The sequence below is a fragment of the Rhinoraja longicauda genome, chromosome 3, assembly GCF_053455715.1.
Source record: "Rhinoraja longicauda isolate Sanriku21f chromosome 3, sRhiLon1.1, whole genome shotgun sequence".
In the NCBI taxonomy this organism is placed as follows: Eukaryota; Metazoa; Chordata; class Chondrichthyes; order Rajiformes; family Arhynchobatidae; genus Rhinoraja; species Rhinoraja longicauda.
The window spans coordinates 91,564,546-91,582,173 of NC_135955.1; the positions used below are offsets into that span (position 1 = coordinate 91,564,546).

The following is a 17,628-nucleotide window of genomic DNA, read 5'->3' on the forward strand; positions in this document are numbered from 1 at the left end:
GGTAGTGTGAATTGTGAGGAAGATGCAATAAGGCTGCAGGGTGACTTGGACAGGTTGTGTGAGTGGGCGGATACATGGCAGATGCAGTTTAATGTAGATAAGTGTGAGGTTATTCACTTTGGAAGTAAGAATAGAAAGGCAGATTATTATCTGAATGGTGTCAAGTTAGGAGGAGGGGGAGTTCAACGAGATCTGGGTGTCCTAGTGCATCAGTCAATGAAAGGAAGCATGCAGGTACAGCAGGCAGTGAAGAAAGCCAATGGAATGTTGGCCTTCGTAACAAGAGGAGTTGAGTATAGGAGCAAAGAGGTCCTTCTACAGCTGGTGAGACCGCATCTGGAGTACTGTGTGCAGTTTTGGTCTCCAAATTTGAGGAAGGATATTCTTGCTATGGAGGGTGTGCAGCGTAGGTTCACTAGGTTAATTCCCGGAATGGCGGGACTGTCGTATGTTGAAAGGCTGGAGCGATTGGGCTTGTATACACTGGAATTTAGAAGGATGAGGGGGGATCTTATTGAAACATATAAGATAATTAGGGGATTGGACACATTAGAGGCAGATAACATGTTCCCAATGTTGGGGGAGTCCAGAACAAGGGGCCACAGTTTAAGAATAAGGGGTAGGCCATTTAGAACGGAGATGAGGAAGAACTTTTTCAGTCAGAGGGTGGTGAAGGTGTGGAATTCTCTGCCTCAGAAGGCAGTGGAGGCCAGTTCGTTGGATGCTTTCAAGAGAGAGCTGGATAGAGCTCTTAAGGATAGCGGAGTGAGGGGGTATGGGGAGAAGGCAGGAACGGGGTACTGATTGAGAGTGATCAGCCATGATCGCATTGAATGGCGGTGCTGGCTCGAAGGGCTGAATGGCCTACTCCTGCACCTATTGTCTATTGTCTATTGAGACATGTGATTGTGGATTTTTTTGGCACTGGTATGATGGTAGCAGTCTTAAAGCACGATGGGACAACAGCCTGGTTCAGCGAGGTGTTGAAGATGTCAGTGAGGACATGTGCCAGCTGATCAGCACATTCCCTGAGCACCTGGCCTGGTATGTTATCAGGGCCTGCCGCCATCCGTGCGCTGACTCTTCTTAGGGTCCTCTGGACATCTGCTGTGTCGAGACTGAGTGCCTGTTCATCATGGTGAGGAATAGCTTTCCTCGCAGGTGTGTTGTTGAGTGCCTCAAACCGTCCAAAATATTTATTGAGTTCATTGAGAAAGTTTGTGTTGTCTTCACAGGGTGGTGAAGCAGTCTTATAATCTGTGATGGTTTGGATTCCCTGCCACATGCGCCTGGTGTTCATGGGGTCATGAAAAAAACTGGAAGAAGTTAGTGGAGTAGCAATTACTAAGGAGAAAGTGCTTGGAAAACTGAAAGATCTGAGGGTGGATAAGTCATTGGGACTGATGGACTGCACCCAAGGGTTTTGGAGAAGGTGGCCTCAGAGATTGTGGAGGCATTAGTTGTGATATTTCACGAATCACTAGTTAGAAGTGGTTCCAGAAGATTGAAAATTTGCAAAATTCACCTCGCTGTAAAAGAAGGGAGCAAAGCAGAAGAGCGGAAAAGCGGAAACTATAGGCCAGTTAGCCTGACTTTGGAGGTTGGTAAGATTTTAGTCAATCATAAAGGATGAGGTTACGCAGTACTTGGAAGCTCATCAAAAAATAGGTTTTGTGAAGGGAAGATCTTGCCTGATAAATCTGCTGGAGTTCTTTGAGGAAGTTAGTAGCAGGACAGACAGAGGGGAGGCTGTAGATGTTGTTTACCTAGATTTACAGAAGGCCTTCAATAAGGTGCTACATGTCAGGCTACGAGGGACGATGAGAGTCCATGGTATTGAAGGGAAGACACTAGCATGGATAGTGGGCTGGCTGGATTGTAGAAGGCAAAGAGTTGCAATAAAAGTACTTTTCAGATTGGCTGCCAATGACTAGTGGAGTTTTGCAAGGGTCAGTGCTGGGGCCGCTTCCCTTCATGTTGTATATTAATGATTTGGATGTAGGGATTGAAGGCTTGTTTGCAAATGATGCTAAGATAGGTGGAGGGGCAGGCAATTTAGAGGAAGCAAGGACTCTGCAGAAGGACTTGGACAGGTTAGGAGAGTGGGCAGAGAAGTGGCAGATGAAATTCAATATAGCAAAGTGCGGAGTCATGCATTTTGGTAATAATAATAAAGACGTAGATTCTTTTCTAAATGGAGAGAGAATTAAGAAATCAGAGATGCAAAGGGACTTGCAATACTGCACTCCCAAAAAGTTAAATTACAAGTCGAATTGGTAGTAAGGAAGGCAAATTCAATGCTAGCATTTATATCAAGAGAACTGGAATACAAAAACAGATGTAATGCTGAGGCGCTGGTCAGGCTGCATTTGGAGTACTGAGCAAATTTGGACTCCATATCTGAGGAAGGATGTGCTGGTTCTGGAGAGGGTCCAGAGGAGGTTTACAAGAACGATCCCAGGAATGAGTAGGTTAACAAATGATGAGCGTTTGACGGCACTGGGCCTGTACTCGCTGGAGTTTAGAAGGTTGAGGGGGGGACCCTCATTGAAACTTACAGAATAATGAAAGGCACAGATAGAGTGGATGTGGAAAGAATGTTTCCACTGGTGGGAGAGTCCAGGACTAGAGGTCATAGCCTCAGAATTAAAGAACGCTCTTTTAAAAAGGTGATGAGGAACTTCTTTAGTCAGAGGGTAGTTAATCTGTGGAACTCATTTCCAAAGAGGGCTGTGGAGGCCGTCAGTGGATATTTTGAAGGCAGAGATAGACAAGTTCTTGATTAGAATGGATGTCAAGGGTTATGGGGAGAAGGCAGGAAGATGGGATTAGGTGGCAGTGATCAACCATGATTGAATGGCGGAGTGGACTCGATGGGCCCAATGGCCTAATTCTACTCCTAGAACTTGTGGACATTTTTGCATACAAATCCGCAAGACTATCCCGTACATAACCACAATTGCCTCAGTTAGTGCAGTATGCACAGAGCAACTCACCGAGTCCATATACAAGAGGTGCAATTTTGGTGCAATTTTACAGTCCTAGCTGCAGTTGGTCACAGAGGCCCGTTGCAGCCGTCTCCACTATTTTGGCGAACCGTCGTCTCTCTTCTCACCTGGCCCTCTTCAAGCCTTTGCTCCCCGGGGCCAACCTCGAGGGCGTGGAAGGTTAGACCCGGCCGGTTACTCTCCCCAGGCCCCTTGTCCAGCGTCTGCCACCATTGCCGTTTCCTTACACTCCCTCTCTGATTCCCAATCCACGTGGTGTGTGAGCAGGGGCCGGGCTCGGCAGCCTACCTTGATCGAGCGAGCCGGGCCTGCACTGGCTCGCCGGGAGACGACCTTCTGCAACGCGGCTCGTCGGGTTGCTCGCCGACATCTCTCCTTGCTCTGCTGGTGGCCGTGCCCTGTCCTGCACGGCTGGGTAGAGCTCGCTGAATAGACACTGTCAATGTGGAGTCTTTTACCCAGAGTAAGTGGAATCAAGTACCAGAGGGTATAGGTTTAAGGTGAGAGGGGAAAGATTTAATAGGAACTGGAGGGGCAACTTTTTCCACACAGAGGGTGGTGGGTGTATGGAACGAGCTGCCAGAGAGATAGTTGAGGCAGGTACAAAAACCGGATTTAATACGTTTGGACAGGTACATGGCTAGATTTACGGGGATATTGGACAAAGGCAGGCAGGTGGGGCTAGTGTAGATGGGGCATCATGGTAGACCTGGGCAACTTGGGCAGAAGAGCTTGTTTCTTTGCTGTATGATCATAATGCGGCTGGTCCGGACGGCATCAGCTCGAGGCTCCTCAAGTCCTGTGCAGACCAGCTGTGTGGGGTAGTGGAGCACGTCTTCAATCTGAGCCTGAAACTGGGGAGAGATCCACAGCTGTGGAAAACATCCTGCGTGGTACTGGTGCCAAAGACGCCGCACCCGAAGGAACTCAACAGCTACAGGCCGGTGGCACTGACATCACACCTGATGAAGACACCGGAGCGTCTGGTCCTCACCCATCTCCGCCCCCTGGTGAGACCATCAATGGATCCGCTGCAGTTCGCCTACCAGACTCGCATCGGGGTGGAGGACGCCATCATCTACCTACGGAACAGAGCTCTCTAACACCTGGAGAAGCCGGATAGCACTGTGAGAATCATGTTCTTTGATTTCTCCAGTGCATTCACTACCATCTAGCTGGGGCTTCTGGGGGGCAAGCTGGAGCGCACAGGAGTGGATCACCATACATCCTGGATTCTGGAATACCTCACCAACCGACCACAGTATGTGAGGACAAAGGACATGGTCTCGGACAGGGTGGTCTGCAGCACTGGGGTTCCGCAGGGAGATGGCGGCGCTGCCCTAGCAGCTGCGGCTTACCTGCAGTCCATTTGTCTTTGTGTTTTTGTTGTTTTTGTTGTCTTAATTGTAGTTGTGATGTGGTGTTTTTGTGTTTGTGTACTATGTGTGTATGTGGGGGGGAGGGGGGGAACTGTAACATTGTAAATATGTGTCCCTTCCGAACGGAGACCCGACCTTTGTGTTCTGGGCCGTGTCTCCGTTCCTGCTGCGGCCTACCATCGGCCCAACTCCTGGAGCTGGCGGCCTCCAGGGCTCTGGTTCGCAGAGCCCGCGGACCAGACTCACCATCAGCGGAGCCGGCCGTTCTCGGAGGCTGCGGGAGCGGCTGCGACTCGCCTTAGGCTCGGGCCGCGTGGATGCCGACATCGGGAGCTCCGGCAGCGGCAGCGTGTTCGCCCGCCCCGGATCGCGGGGCTTGGGTCGGCCCGCCGCGGATATTTCACCGTCCGGCGCGGCCTGAAATAGGCCACGGAATTTTCTCTGCTCGGCGGGGGCTTCAATGTCGGGAGCCACGACCGCCCCGACTTGCAGCGGGGCTTGGGTCGGCCCGTTGCGGACATTTCACCGTCCGGCGCAGCCTGGAACATGGCAACGACAACAGCCTGACCGCAGGAGAAGACGGCAGGGGAAGAGAAAAGACATTCTGGCCTTCCATCACAGTGAGGAGGGGACTGGAGGAGACTCACTGTGATGGATGTTTCTTTTTGGGGGGTTTTGTGTTGGTTGGGGTTGTGTAATTTGCTTATTTTATTGCTCTTATTGTTGGACTGTGGGTGACGAAATTTCGTCCAAAAAACTTGTTTTTTGGATGACAAATAAAGATATCTTGAATCTTGAATCTTGAATCTTGAACAGTGCTAGCTAGCTCCATTCCTGTTCACCCTGTACACTGCAGACTTCAGGCACAGCTCTGCAAACTGCTGGAGTGGAGTATACCATTCGGCCCTTCGAGCCAGCACCACCATTCAATGTGATCATGGCTGATCATTCTCAATCAGTACCCCGTTCCTGCCTTCTCCCCATACCCCCTGACTCCACTATCCTTAAAGGCTCTATCTAGCTCTCTCTTGAATGCATTCAGAGAATTGGCCTCCACTGCCTTCTGAGGCAGAGAATTCCACAGATTTACAACTCTGACTGAAAATGTTTTACCTCATCTCCGTTCTGAATGGCCTACCCCTTATTCTTAAACTGTGGCCCCTGGTTCTGATCTCCCCCAACATTAGGAACATGTTTTATTCACAAAATGCTGGAGTAACTCAGCAGGTCAGGCAGCATCTCGGGAGAGAAGGAATGGGTGACGTTTCGGGTCGAGACCCTTCTTCAGACTGATGTCAGGGGAGCGGGACAAAGGAAGGATATAGGTGGAGACAGAAAGATAGAGGGAGATCTGGGAAGGAGGAGGGGAAGGGAGGGACAGAGGAACTATCTAAAGTTGGAGAAGTCGATGTTCATACCACTGGGCTGCAAACTGCCCAGGCGAAATATGAGGTGCTGTTCCTCCAATTTCCGGTGGGCCTCACTATGGCACTGGAGGAGGCCCATGACAGAAAGGTCAGACTGGGAATGGGAGGGGGAGTTGAAGTGCTCGGCCACCGGGAGATCAGTTTCGTTAATGCGGACCGAGCGCAGGTGTTCAGCGAAGCGGTCGCCGAGCCTGCGCTTGGTTTCGCCGATGTAAATAAGTTGACATCTAGAGCAGCGGATGCAATAGATGAGGTTGGAGGAGGTGCAGGTGAACCTTTGTCTCACCTGGAAAGACTGGGTCCTTGGATGGAGTCCATAATTGATCTGTTTATTTCCCTCTTCCATAACATCCCCGTCGAGTGTCTTTGGAGCGTTTTGATGACCTTCCTTTTTTTGCTGTGGCTCGGTACTCACAATGTGTAGGAATGGTTTACCTTTTCTGAGACATTTTCCATCTGTAGTGAGAAATACAGGACTGGATAAATGCCTAGCAGCCCTAAACTAGAGAATCACAAACAATGTTGAATTCATGGTTATCCAATACAATTTATGTTGGGATAAAATAAGCAATAAACAATGGAGAATTTATAAACGTAAAGGAAGCAAACACTGATATTTGACCATTGTGTAATGCACAATGCCTTGTAGTTTGGCACAATTTCAATAACCCCTGGCCATTTCTTAATTTGCTTGTTCACTTCTCACGCCCCCAGCACTGTCAGTTTAGGAATTATTCTCTGCTTCAAAATATTTCAAATGCCGATTTATTGTGCCCGCAGTTAGTTGGGGGGTATTTTATATTTTGGCAGAAGATTAGTCATTTCTATATTTCTTGCAATTTTAAGAAAAAATATGCACATGGAGGAAGTATGAAATGGCTGCAGCATTCATAGTGCTTGTTTTCCCTTTAATCTTTTGAGATGATGCAAGAGCACAAAATCTTGGCACTGTCTGTTGTTTCCACGATTACTCCAGTATGAACGGGTCAAATATAGCTTTCAGGTGAGGGGCAAAGTTTAAAGTTTTCAGGGCAAATTTTTAACACAGGGTGGTGGGTGACTGGAACGTGCTGCCATGGGTGGTGGTTGAGGCAAATACGATAGTAGAGTTTGAGACTTTTAGATAGGCACATGGATATGGAGGGATATGGATTAGGTGGAGGACCTTTGATGTTGCCATACATGCCAGGAGGCATAATGGGCAGTAAGTAAGTACCAAGGTACAGTGAAAATCTTTTGCTGCATGATAGCCAGTCAGCGGAAAAGCATTACATAATTACATTCGAGCCATTCACAGTATATAAACATAGCACAAAAAGTAAGGAAATTTGTGTTTGGTAGATTATTTCTTTGTTGTAACAATGCTTCTTGGCAATAAATCTTATTCCGTTGGAAAGCCTGTTTATTTCCCTTTTAAATTGTGCCACATTTGTAAGGAACATGCATTTGTGGGATGAGCAGCAGAGCTGAGTATATGGGTTGCGCCCATGAAAAATTTGCCAAATCTTCTCTGCCATTGCCAAACAGCTTATTCTGCTGTTGCTATTGACTCTTGTTTTGAGCTTCTGGTACCCCCAGGTGCTGACAATCAGGTGCCTGATTGGCACCTGATTGGCAGCATCTGTGAGCATGGGCCCTGCTACAGTGGTCAGTAGGTGTCTGCTCCAAGAATCGGCATGCCACGTTTGACTGATCTGGATAGGGCCAGTGCGATAGGGCAACTTCAAGCTGGTGTTCCGCAAAACCAAGTTGCGGCATTATTTGGAGTGAGCCCTAGTACCATCTCCAAAGTGAAGGCCAAGTTCCATATAATGGGGGATGTCAGAGACAGGCCGCGAAGTGGGCGTCCCAAGAAGACGACACCTGAAGAAGACCGTTTCCTCACCCTGTCAGCACTTAGGAACCGTAGGCTGTCTTCTACAGATTTGCAGACAAGGTTTGCAGGACGATATGACCGACGGCTCTCTGCCCAGACAATTCGGAACAGACCACGCAGCCGATCTCCGGGCTCATAGGGCTGCCAGGAGGCCTACCATGACTGCCCTTCACCGTCAGGCTCATTTACGCTGGTGTCGGCAACACGTGCACTGGAACCTGAACATGTGGAGGAACGTTATGTTCAGCGATGAGTCCAGATTCAGCCTACGGCAGTTGGATCATAGGGTCAAAGTGTGGAGAAGACGCGGAGAACGCTATGCTGATTGCTGCACCGATAGAGTAACATCTTTTGGTGGAGGCAGTGTGATGGTGTGGGGCGGCATCTCCCTCACTGGAAAAACGAGACTTGTCATCATTGGAGGCAATCTCAATGCAGAGAGATATCGAGATGAGATTCTGCAACCAGTGGCAATCCCATATCTCCACAGTCTGGGACCGAACTCTATCCTCCAAGATGGCAATGCTCGCCCCCACAGAGCAGGGTTTCTCAGAGACTACCTCCAGAATTTGGGAGTGGAGAGGATGGAATGGCCTGCCAGCAGTCCTGACCTCAACCCCATTGAACACTTGTGGGATCAGCTTGGGCGTGCTGTTCGTGCCAGAGTGACCAACACAACCACGTTGGCTGACTTGCGACAAATGCTGGTTGAAGAATGGGATGCCATCCCACACGGTAGCGCAGCGGTAGAGTTGCTGCTTTACAGCGAATGCAGCGCCGGAGACTCAGGTTCGATCCTGACTACGGGTGCTGCACTGTAAGGAGTTTGTACGTTCTCCCCGTGACCTGCGTGGGTTTTCTCCGAGATCTTCGGTTTCCTCCCACACTCCAAAGACGTACAGGTATGTAGGTTAATTGGCTGGGAAAATGTAAAAATTGTCCCTAGTGGGTGTAGGATAGTGTTAATGTACGGGGATCACTGGGCGGCACGGACTTGGTGGGCCGAAAAGGCCTGTTTCCGGCTGTATATATATATGATATGATATGATAACAGTGTGTGACCAGGCTGGTGACCAGCATGAGGAGGAGGTGCCAGGCTGTTGTGGCTGTGTATGGTTCTTCCACACGCTACTGAGGCTCCTGTTTATTAAATGAATAAATTGTTAAATTGCCAATATGTCTTGTTTCTTCAGACTTCAATCATCCAATCCACCAAACAACACCGAACAAGAGTCAATGGCAGAATAAGCTGTTTGGCATTGGCAGAGAAGATTTGGCAGATTTTTCATGGGTGCAACCCACATACTCAGCTCTGCTGCTCATCCCACAAATGCATGTTCCTTACAAATGTGGCACCATTTAAAAGGGAAATAAACAGGCTTTCCAAAGGTATAAGATTTATTGCCAAGAAGCATTGTTACAACAAAGAAATAATCTACCAAACACAAATGTCCTTACTTTTTGTGCTATGTTTAGATACATGATAAGGGAATAACGTGAATAACACTTATTGCAAGATAATGCCAGTAAAGACAGATCAAAGATAGTCTGAGGGTCTCCAATAAGGTAGATAGTAGTTCAGCACTGCTCTCTGGTTGTGGTAGGACGGTTCAGTTGCCTGATAACAGCTGGGAAGAAACTGACCCTGAATCTGGAGGTGTGTGTTTTCACACCTATACCTTTTGCCTGATGGGAGAGAGGAGAAGTGGGAGTGGCCGGGGTGAGACTGGTCATTGATTATGCTGCTGGCCTTGTCGAGGCTGCGTGAGGTATAAATGGAGTCAATGGAAGGTAGGTTGGTTTGTGTGATGGTCTGGGCTGCGACCACAATTCGCTGCAATTTCTTGTGGTCTTGGATGGAGCTGTTCCCAAACCAACCTGTGATGCATCCCGATAAAATGCTTTCTACGGCGCATCAGTAGAAGTTGTTGGGGGCATGCCGAACCTCCTATGCCTTCCATGGAAGTAGAGGTGTTGCTGTGCTTTCTTGATCATTTCTCCAATATGGGTGGTCCAGGAGAAGTTGTTGGTGATATTTACTTCTTGGAATTTGAAGTTTTCAACCATCTCTACTTCGGCGCTGTCAATGCAAACTGGGGTATGTGTACCCCAAGGTAGTGGGGATATCCAACCACAAGGTGACTTTATTTTACTGGGCTTTGTATGTCCATGAATCATGCTTTGAAGTTAATTATTTCATGGTTCAAAATTATTTTAATTATCATGCCAGTTAGTTATTTCTAGGAATTTATAATCAAATATCTATACCTTATTAGGTAAATCATTTATCAGGTTAATTGTCTTGTCTTGCAGATTTGCCAATTATCCACTGAACAAATACATCACCTTGTAAAAATGACTCGAGACTTCACAATTTTGTTTTATAAGGTAAGAATATGTATCTTTCAAAAAATGAATTATGTTTTCTAATTATTTGAAAAGATGTAATTGAATTTCTGTACTCAAGCACTTGGTGTAGAATGTGTGGGATGGTTCACATCTAAACCCTTCTGCACATTTGACAGATAACTTAGACCAAAATGTACCATTATTGAATTATGCATAGCATTAAATCTATTTTAACAAAAGTTGTGATATTAAAGTACATCTGTGCTTTATATTTTTAAAGTGACTTTAATTAGCTTTCAAGAATAAAATACAAGTAAGGATTATTAGTTATGTTGTTCACTTAAGTCTACACCACTATCACTCACAAATATCAGAATTTGGGGAGTTTAGTGGTCTTTTTTCTAGTTTAGTTTGGAGATACAGCGTGGAAACAGGACCTTCAGCCCACTGAGTCCTTGCCGACCAGCGATCTCCTATTCACTGGTTCTATCCTATACACTGGAGTCAATTTGCAAAGCCAACTAACCTACAAACCTGCATGTCTTTGGAATGTGGGAGGTAACCGGAGCACCTGGAGAAAACCCACGCTGTCACAGGGAGAACCATGTACAAACAATATACAGACAGCACCCTTAGTCAGGATCGAACCTGGGTCACTTGTGCTGTAAGGCAACAACTCTACTGCTGCGCCACTGTGCCACTCAAGTCAAAACAACTGTTTTTATTTGCTTATGTTTCTGCTTAAAAGACCCTATATTTTTGAAATATTTGGTCATTCTCGAGTTCTGAAGCACAATTAATATTTGACCTGATTTAGACTTGAAAAGGAAAGAAGGAAATAAAACTCAAGCTTTTTAATTTCAGGCAAACTCAGAAGAATTGAAAAATATATTGTTTGCTGTGAACTCGACTCAACCATTAATGGATGAAATAGTACAAATTAGAAAAGGACAGCCAGGAGATGTGAAATGGTGAAGGAGTGGCTCTGTTAATTGACGATTGTCTTGGTACAATAGAGAGAGCTTGTCAACAATCAGGAAGCCGGGATGATAAAGCACCTGATGATCCTTGGAGATCCTTTCACAATGACCAGCGAAATGGTTGTGTTATGTGCTTGTAAAAGTAAAACATTAATTAATACTGTTAGCATTTTGTTTGATCTATACAATGACCTAATATCTAAAATCTTACCTGTCCATATTGTAAATATCAAAATCTTCTCTTTGGCTTCAGAACAAACAGCATGGGACAAACGACTTGTTGGCACAGTTTGAGCTCTTATTTTAAAGATTGCCAGGAGATTGTTTCTCTGAATCAGCCTAACCTATCTGTAATGATGTAATTAATTTTCTGTTTTTTAGTGTCGGAAGATTGGGTCAGCCTTGTACAAACATTTCAGAGTTTACAAGCGCTCTACGTGCAGACAGTGCTGTGGTAAAATAATGGTCTGCCGCCTTGGTGAGAATAATCGGATGACATATTTCTGCTCGCACTGCCAGAAGGAAAATCCCAGCCAGGTCAACATCAGGTATTCTCAACAGTATATATTGGAAAAATACAGTCTTCACCAGACTGAGAGCTGAACCGATCAGAAGCTAGGCATTATGATATTACAGTACAAGCCTTTGTCATTTACTCCACCCATCTACCAATCAAACCCCCCTCGCCTGTATCCACCTATCACTTGCCAAGTTTTGTCCTGTGCCTCCAACTTCAGCTCTCTCCTCCCCTCCACCCTCCCCGCAATCAGTCTGAAGAAGGGTCCCAACCCTAACGTTGCCTATCTGTTCCCTCGACAGATGCTGTTTGACCCACTGAGTTACTCCAGCACTTCTAGCTTTGCAGGAAAGAACTGCAGATGCTCGATTAAATCGAAGGTAGACACAAAATGCTGGAGTAATTCAGCGGGACAGGCAGCATTTCTGGAGAGAAGGAATGGGTGATGTTTCGGGTCAAGACCTTTCTTCAGACTGATGTCAGGGGAGTGGGCGGGACAGAGATAGAATGTCGTCGGAGTCAGTAAGACTGGTGGGAGAACTGGGAAGGGCATGGAGAGATAGGGAAAGCAAGGGTTATTTGAAGTTAGAGAAGTCAATGTTCATACCTCTGGGGTGTAAGCTACCCAAGCGAAATATGAGGTGCTGTTCCTACAATTTGCACTGGGCCTCACTCGGACAATGGAGGAGGCCCAGGACAGAAAGATCAGATTGGGAATGGGAGGGGGAGTTGAAGTGCTGAGCAACCGGGAGATCAGGTAGGTTAAGGCGGACTGAGCGGAGGTGTTCAGCGAAACGATCGTCGAGCCTGGGCTTGGTCTCGCCGATATAGAGGAGTTGACACCTGGAACAGCAGATACAGTAGATGAGGTTGGAGGAGGTGCAGGTGAACCTCTGCCTCACCTGAAAAGATTGTGGGGGTCCTTGGATGGAGTCGAGGGGGGAGGTAAAGGGCCAGGTGTTGCATCTCCTGCGGTTGCGGGGAGAGTACCTGGGGAAGGGGGACTCTGGCCTTCTTACAATAGACAATAGACAATAGGTGCAGGAGTAGGCCATTCAGCCCTTCGAGCCAGCACCGCCATTCAATGCGATCATGGCTGATCACTCTCAATCAGTACCCCGTTCCTGCCTTCTCCCCATACCCCCTCACTCCGCTATCCTTAAGAGCTCTATCCAGCTCTCTCTTGAAAGCATCCAACAAACTGGCCTCCACTGCCTTCTGAGGCAAAGAATTCCACACCTTCACCACTCTCTGACTGAAAAAGTTCTTCCTCATCTCCGTTCTAAATGGCCTACCCCTTATTCTTAAACTGTGGCCCCTTGTTCTGGACTCCCCCAACATTGGGAACATGTTTCCTGCCTCTAATGTGTCCAATCCCCTAATTATCTTATATGTTTCAATAAGATCCCCCCTCATCCTTCTAAATTCCAGTGTATACAAGCCCAATCGCTCCAGCCTTTCAACATACGACAGTCCCGCCATTCCGGGAATTAACCTAGTGAACCTACGCTGCACGCCCTCCATAGCAAGAATATCCTTCCTCAAATTTGGAGACCAAAACTGCACACAGTACTCCAGGTGCGGTCTCACCAGGGCCCGGTACAACTGTAGAAGGACCTCTTTGCTCCTATACTCAACTCCTCTTGTTACGAAGGCCAACATTCCATTGGCTTTCTTCACTGCCTGCTGTACCTGCATGCTTCCTTTCATTGACTGATGCACTAGGACACCCAGATCTCGTTGAACTCCCCCTCCTCCTTACTTGACACCATTCAGATAATAATCTGCCTTTCTATTCTTACTTCCAAAGTGAATAACCTTACACTTATCTACATTAAACTGCATCTGCCATGTATCCGCCCACTCACACAACCTGTCCAAGTCACCCTGCAGCCTTATTGCATCTTCCTCACAATTCACACTACCCCCCAGCTTAGTATCATCTGCAAATTTGCTAATGCTTAAGAATGGAGGGAGGGGAAGCAAGAGTGGAGCTGCGGGATATCGAGGAGACCCTAGTGAGAGCTCATCTATAATGGAAGAGGGGAACCCCTGTTCCCTAAAGAATGAGGACATCTCCGATGACCTGGTATGGAAAACCTCATCCTGGGCGTAGATGGAGGAATTGGGAGTAGGGGACAGAAAGCAGGGTGGGAAGAAGTGTAGTCTAGATAGCTATGGGAGTCAGTGGGTTCGTAATAGATGTCAGTCAATGGTCTTTCTCCTGTGATTGAGACTGTGAGATCTAGAAACGGTAGGGAGATGTCGGAGATGGTCCAAGTGAATTTCAGCAGAGGATGGAAATTAGTGGTGAAGTTGATGAAGTCAGTGAGTTCTGCATGGGTGCAGGAGGTAGCACCAATGTAGTCATCAATGTAGCGGAGATAGAGTTCGGGGATAGGGCCAGTGATTGTTCGATGTACCCTACAAAGACGCAGGCATACCTGGGGCCCATGCGAATGCCCATAGCTACGCCTTGGATTTGGGGGAAGTGGGAGGAGTTGAAGTAGAAGTTGTTAAGGGTAAGGATCAGCTCTGCTAGGTGGAGGAGAGTGTTAATAGATGGACACTCTTCCCATCCTGCTTCCTGTAAAGACTCTGTCCCCTACTCCCAATTCCTCCGTCTACGCCGCAGCTGCGCCCAGGATGAGGTTTTCCATACCAGGTCATCGGAGATGTCCTCATTCTTTGGGGAACGGGCGTTCCCCTCTTCCATTATAGATGAGGCTCTCACCAGGGTCTCCTTGATATACTGCAACTCTGCTCTTACTCCCCCTCCCCCCATTTTTAACAAGGACAGAGTCCCCCTTGTCCTCACCTTCCACCCCATCAGCCGTCGCATACAGCATTTTCGCCAACATCCTCCCAACATTTTCGCCACCTCCAACGGGATCCCACTGCTGGCCACATCTTCCCATCTCCACCCCTTTCTGCTTTCCGCAGAGACCGTTCCCTCCGCAACTCCCTGGTCAACTCGTCCCTTCTCACCCAAACTACCCCCTCCCCAGGTACTTTCCCCTGCAACCGCAGGAGATGCAACACCTGTCCCTTTACCTCCCCCCTCGAATCCATCCAAGGACGCCGACAGCCTTTTCAGGTGAGGCAGAGGTTCACCTGCACCTCCTCCAACCTCATCTACTGTATCCGCTGTTCCCTTTGTCAACTCCTGTATATCGGCGAGACCAAGCGCAGGCTCAGCGATCATTTCGCTGAACACCTCTGCTCAGTCCGTCTTAACCTACCTGATCTCCCGGTTGCTCAGCACTTTAACTCCCCCTTCCATTCCCAATCTGACCTTTCTGTCCTGGGCCTCCTCCATGGTCAGAGTGAGGCCCAGCGCAAATTGGAGGAAGACCACCTCATATTTTGCTTGGGTAGCTTACACCCCAGCAGTATGAACATTGACTTCTCTACAAATAGCCCTTTGTTTCTCTCTCCATCCCCAACCCCTCCCCAGTTCTCCCACCAGTCTTACTGTCTCCGACTACATTCTATCTGTCCTGCTCACTTCCCTGATATGAATGAATGAATGAATGCATGAATGAATAAGTTTATTGGCCAAGTATGCATGTACAAGGAATGTGCCTTGGTGCTCCGCTCACAAATGACCACATCAAAACAATAAGGATACAACATTACGGTCTAAATATGTGGGTGAAAATAGACCAGAGCAAAAAAGAGACTACAGCTTTTGGTCATTGAGTAGAACTATCACTCGCGGAAAAAAGCTGATTTTATGTTTGGCTGTGGCTGCTTTGACAGTCTGGAGTCGCCTTCCAGAGGGAAGTGCTTCGAAGAGTTTGTGGCCAGGGTGAGAGGGGTCAGAGAAGATCTTGCCCGCTCGCTTTCTGGTCATTGCTGTGTACAGTTCATCAATGGGGGGAAGGTTGCAGCCAACAACCTTCTCAGCTGATCGAACGATCCGTTGCAGCCTCTGGATGTCGTGCTTGGTGGCTGAGCCAAACCAGACCATGATGGAGAAGGTGAGGACGGACTCAATGATAGCAGTATAGAATCAGTCTGAAGAAGGATCTCGACTCAAAACGTCACCCATCCCTTCTCTCCAGAGATGCTGCCTGACCCAGCTGTGTTACTCCAGCACTCTGTGAAACGTTACCTATCCATGATCTCCACAGATGCTGCCTGACCCGCTGAATTACTCCAGCACTCTGTGAAACATCACCTATCCATGTTCTCCATGGATGCTGCCTGACCCGCTGAGTTACTCCAGCACTCTGTGAAACGTCACCTATCCATGTTCTCCACGGATGCTGCCTGACCCGCTGAGTTACTCCAGCACTCTGTGAAACGTCACCTATCCATGTTCTCCACGGATGCTGCCTGACCCACTGAGTTACTTCTGGTTTTGCTCAAGATTCCAGCATCTGCAGTTCCTTGTCTCCGTTTTGTTTTAACTTGGGTTGACTTAAAATTGATCGCAACATTATTTTTCATGTGAGATTCAAAATTAAAGTCCAAAAGGCGCTTTTTTGATTTATGTTGTGGATGATGCTTGTCCCACCATTTAATTATTATAGATGATCTATTGTCACCTTCATTCTTTTTTTTTGTGTCAGTTCCCAATAACTCAATTCTTTTCTCTTTCAAATATTTATTTATCTCCATCTCAAGGGCAATTATTGATCTAGCCTTCAGCGCCCTGCAGGTCGGAGTATGCCAGAAATTCTCTAACATCTGAGAGAAGAAATTTGTACTCTCCTTTGTTTTAATACCTGGAGGAAGGGAGGGAGAGAGTGGGGGTGGGAGAGGAGTGGGGGAGGAGGGGTGGGGGAGTATTTGGGGGGAGAGGGGTTGGGGGGGTGTGGAGAGGGTGTGGGGGGAGTAGGGTTGGTGGGGACATGGACCGTTGTGATTTGCTGTTGAAGACCACTGGAGCAAGTATGTCTTCAATTAATTTAGGTATGTGCAGTTTTTTAATTGAAACTCTTTCTTCATAACTTAGTCATACATTTTTTGACCATTGTTCTCTTATTGAATACCAAGAGAATTGGGATGTTTAAGGAAAAAGCAAAATAGAAAAAACAAAACAAAACAATTTTTTCTTTGTTGTAAAAAGTATTTCTGTTCAATAACCTTTCTATAACAGTAGAATATACTCATGATAGGCCTGATATTTTTTAGTTTAGTTTAATTTAGTTTAGCGATACAGCGCGGAAACAGGCAATTCCGCCCACCAAGTCCGCACGGACCATTGATCCCCGCACACTAACGCTATCCTACACATACAAGGGACGATTTACACTTATACCAAGCCAATTAATCGACAAACTTGTACATCTTTGGAATGTGGAAGGAAACCGAAGATCTCGGAGAAAACCCACGTGGTCACAGGGAGAACGTACAAACTCTGTACACACAGCACCCGTTGTTGGGATCGATCCTGGTCTCTGGCGCAGCAAGCTCAATAAGGCAGCAACTCTACTGCTGCGCCACCGTGCTGCCCAATGGGATGGAAAGTCCTTGTAGTTTCCTCTAACCATTCATTCCAGCTTTTCTTGAATAATGAGTTTTCATCTAAACCTGTGAAAGCATTCTATCTATGAAGACTTTCTTAAATTTGTGCTCCATCTTATGGTTACAATGAACATTATATGTGTGGGTCTTTATTTCTAAACTCTATTGCATTGTCTGTGAATACAATGAAAATAAGCATACTGTAATTGCAATAAATTCTTAAATTCTGACACTTTTCCTATAAGGTCAGAAGGGGAATAGTATTATCTTTTCTGAACAGATTCGTTTTAGAAAATAGGTGCAGGAGTAGGCCATTCGGTGTTTCGAGCCAGCACCGCCATTCAATATGATCATGGCGGATCATCCAAAATCAGTAGCCCGTTACGGCTTTTTCCCCATATCCCTTGATTCCCTTAGCCCTAAGAGCTAAATGTAACTTTAATATCTATGGCATTATTTAGGCTTTTAACATGGACCAGACACACTGATGCAACAGCCAAAAAGACACACGAAAGCCTCTACTGCCTGAGGAGTGTGAGGAAACTTGGCAGGTCGCCAATGACTTTCACAAACATCTACAGATACACTATAGTTTAGCTTATTGTCACGTGTACCGA

At 47.0% G+C, this 17,628-nt stretch overlaps 2 protein-coding genes across 2 annotated transcripts in view; one reads left to right on the forward strand and one right to left on the reverse strand.

The window, feature by feature from the left end:
• The window catches only part of neil3 (nei-like DNA glycosylase 3), a 45,396-nt gene that overhangs the window by 15,379 nt on the left and 12,389 nt on the right, over positions 1 to 17,628 (forward strand). Inside the window, exons 5-6 of the mRNA XM_078396655.1 lie at positions 10,004 to 10,078; positions 11,401 to 11,567. Of these exons, the coding sequence (XP_078252781.1) occupies positions 10,004 to 10,078; positions 11,401 to 11,567 (242 nt within the window). The remainder of the gene's footprint in view (positions 1 to 10,003; positions 10,079 to 11,400; positions 11,568 to 17,628) is intronic.
• LOC144592182 (N(4)-(beta-N-acetylglucosaminyl)-L-asparaginase-like) overlaps positions 1 to 17,628 on the reverse strand; it is a 63,491-nt gene that overhangs the window by 12,282 nt on the left and 33,581 nt on the right. Inside the window, exon 8 of the transcript XR_013547101.1 lies at positions 6,101 to 6,270. The gene's annotated coding sequence lies outside the window, so the exon portion shown is untranslated. The remainder of the gene's footprint in view (positions 1 to 6,100; positions 6,271 to 17,628) is intronic.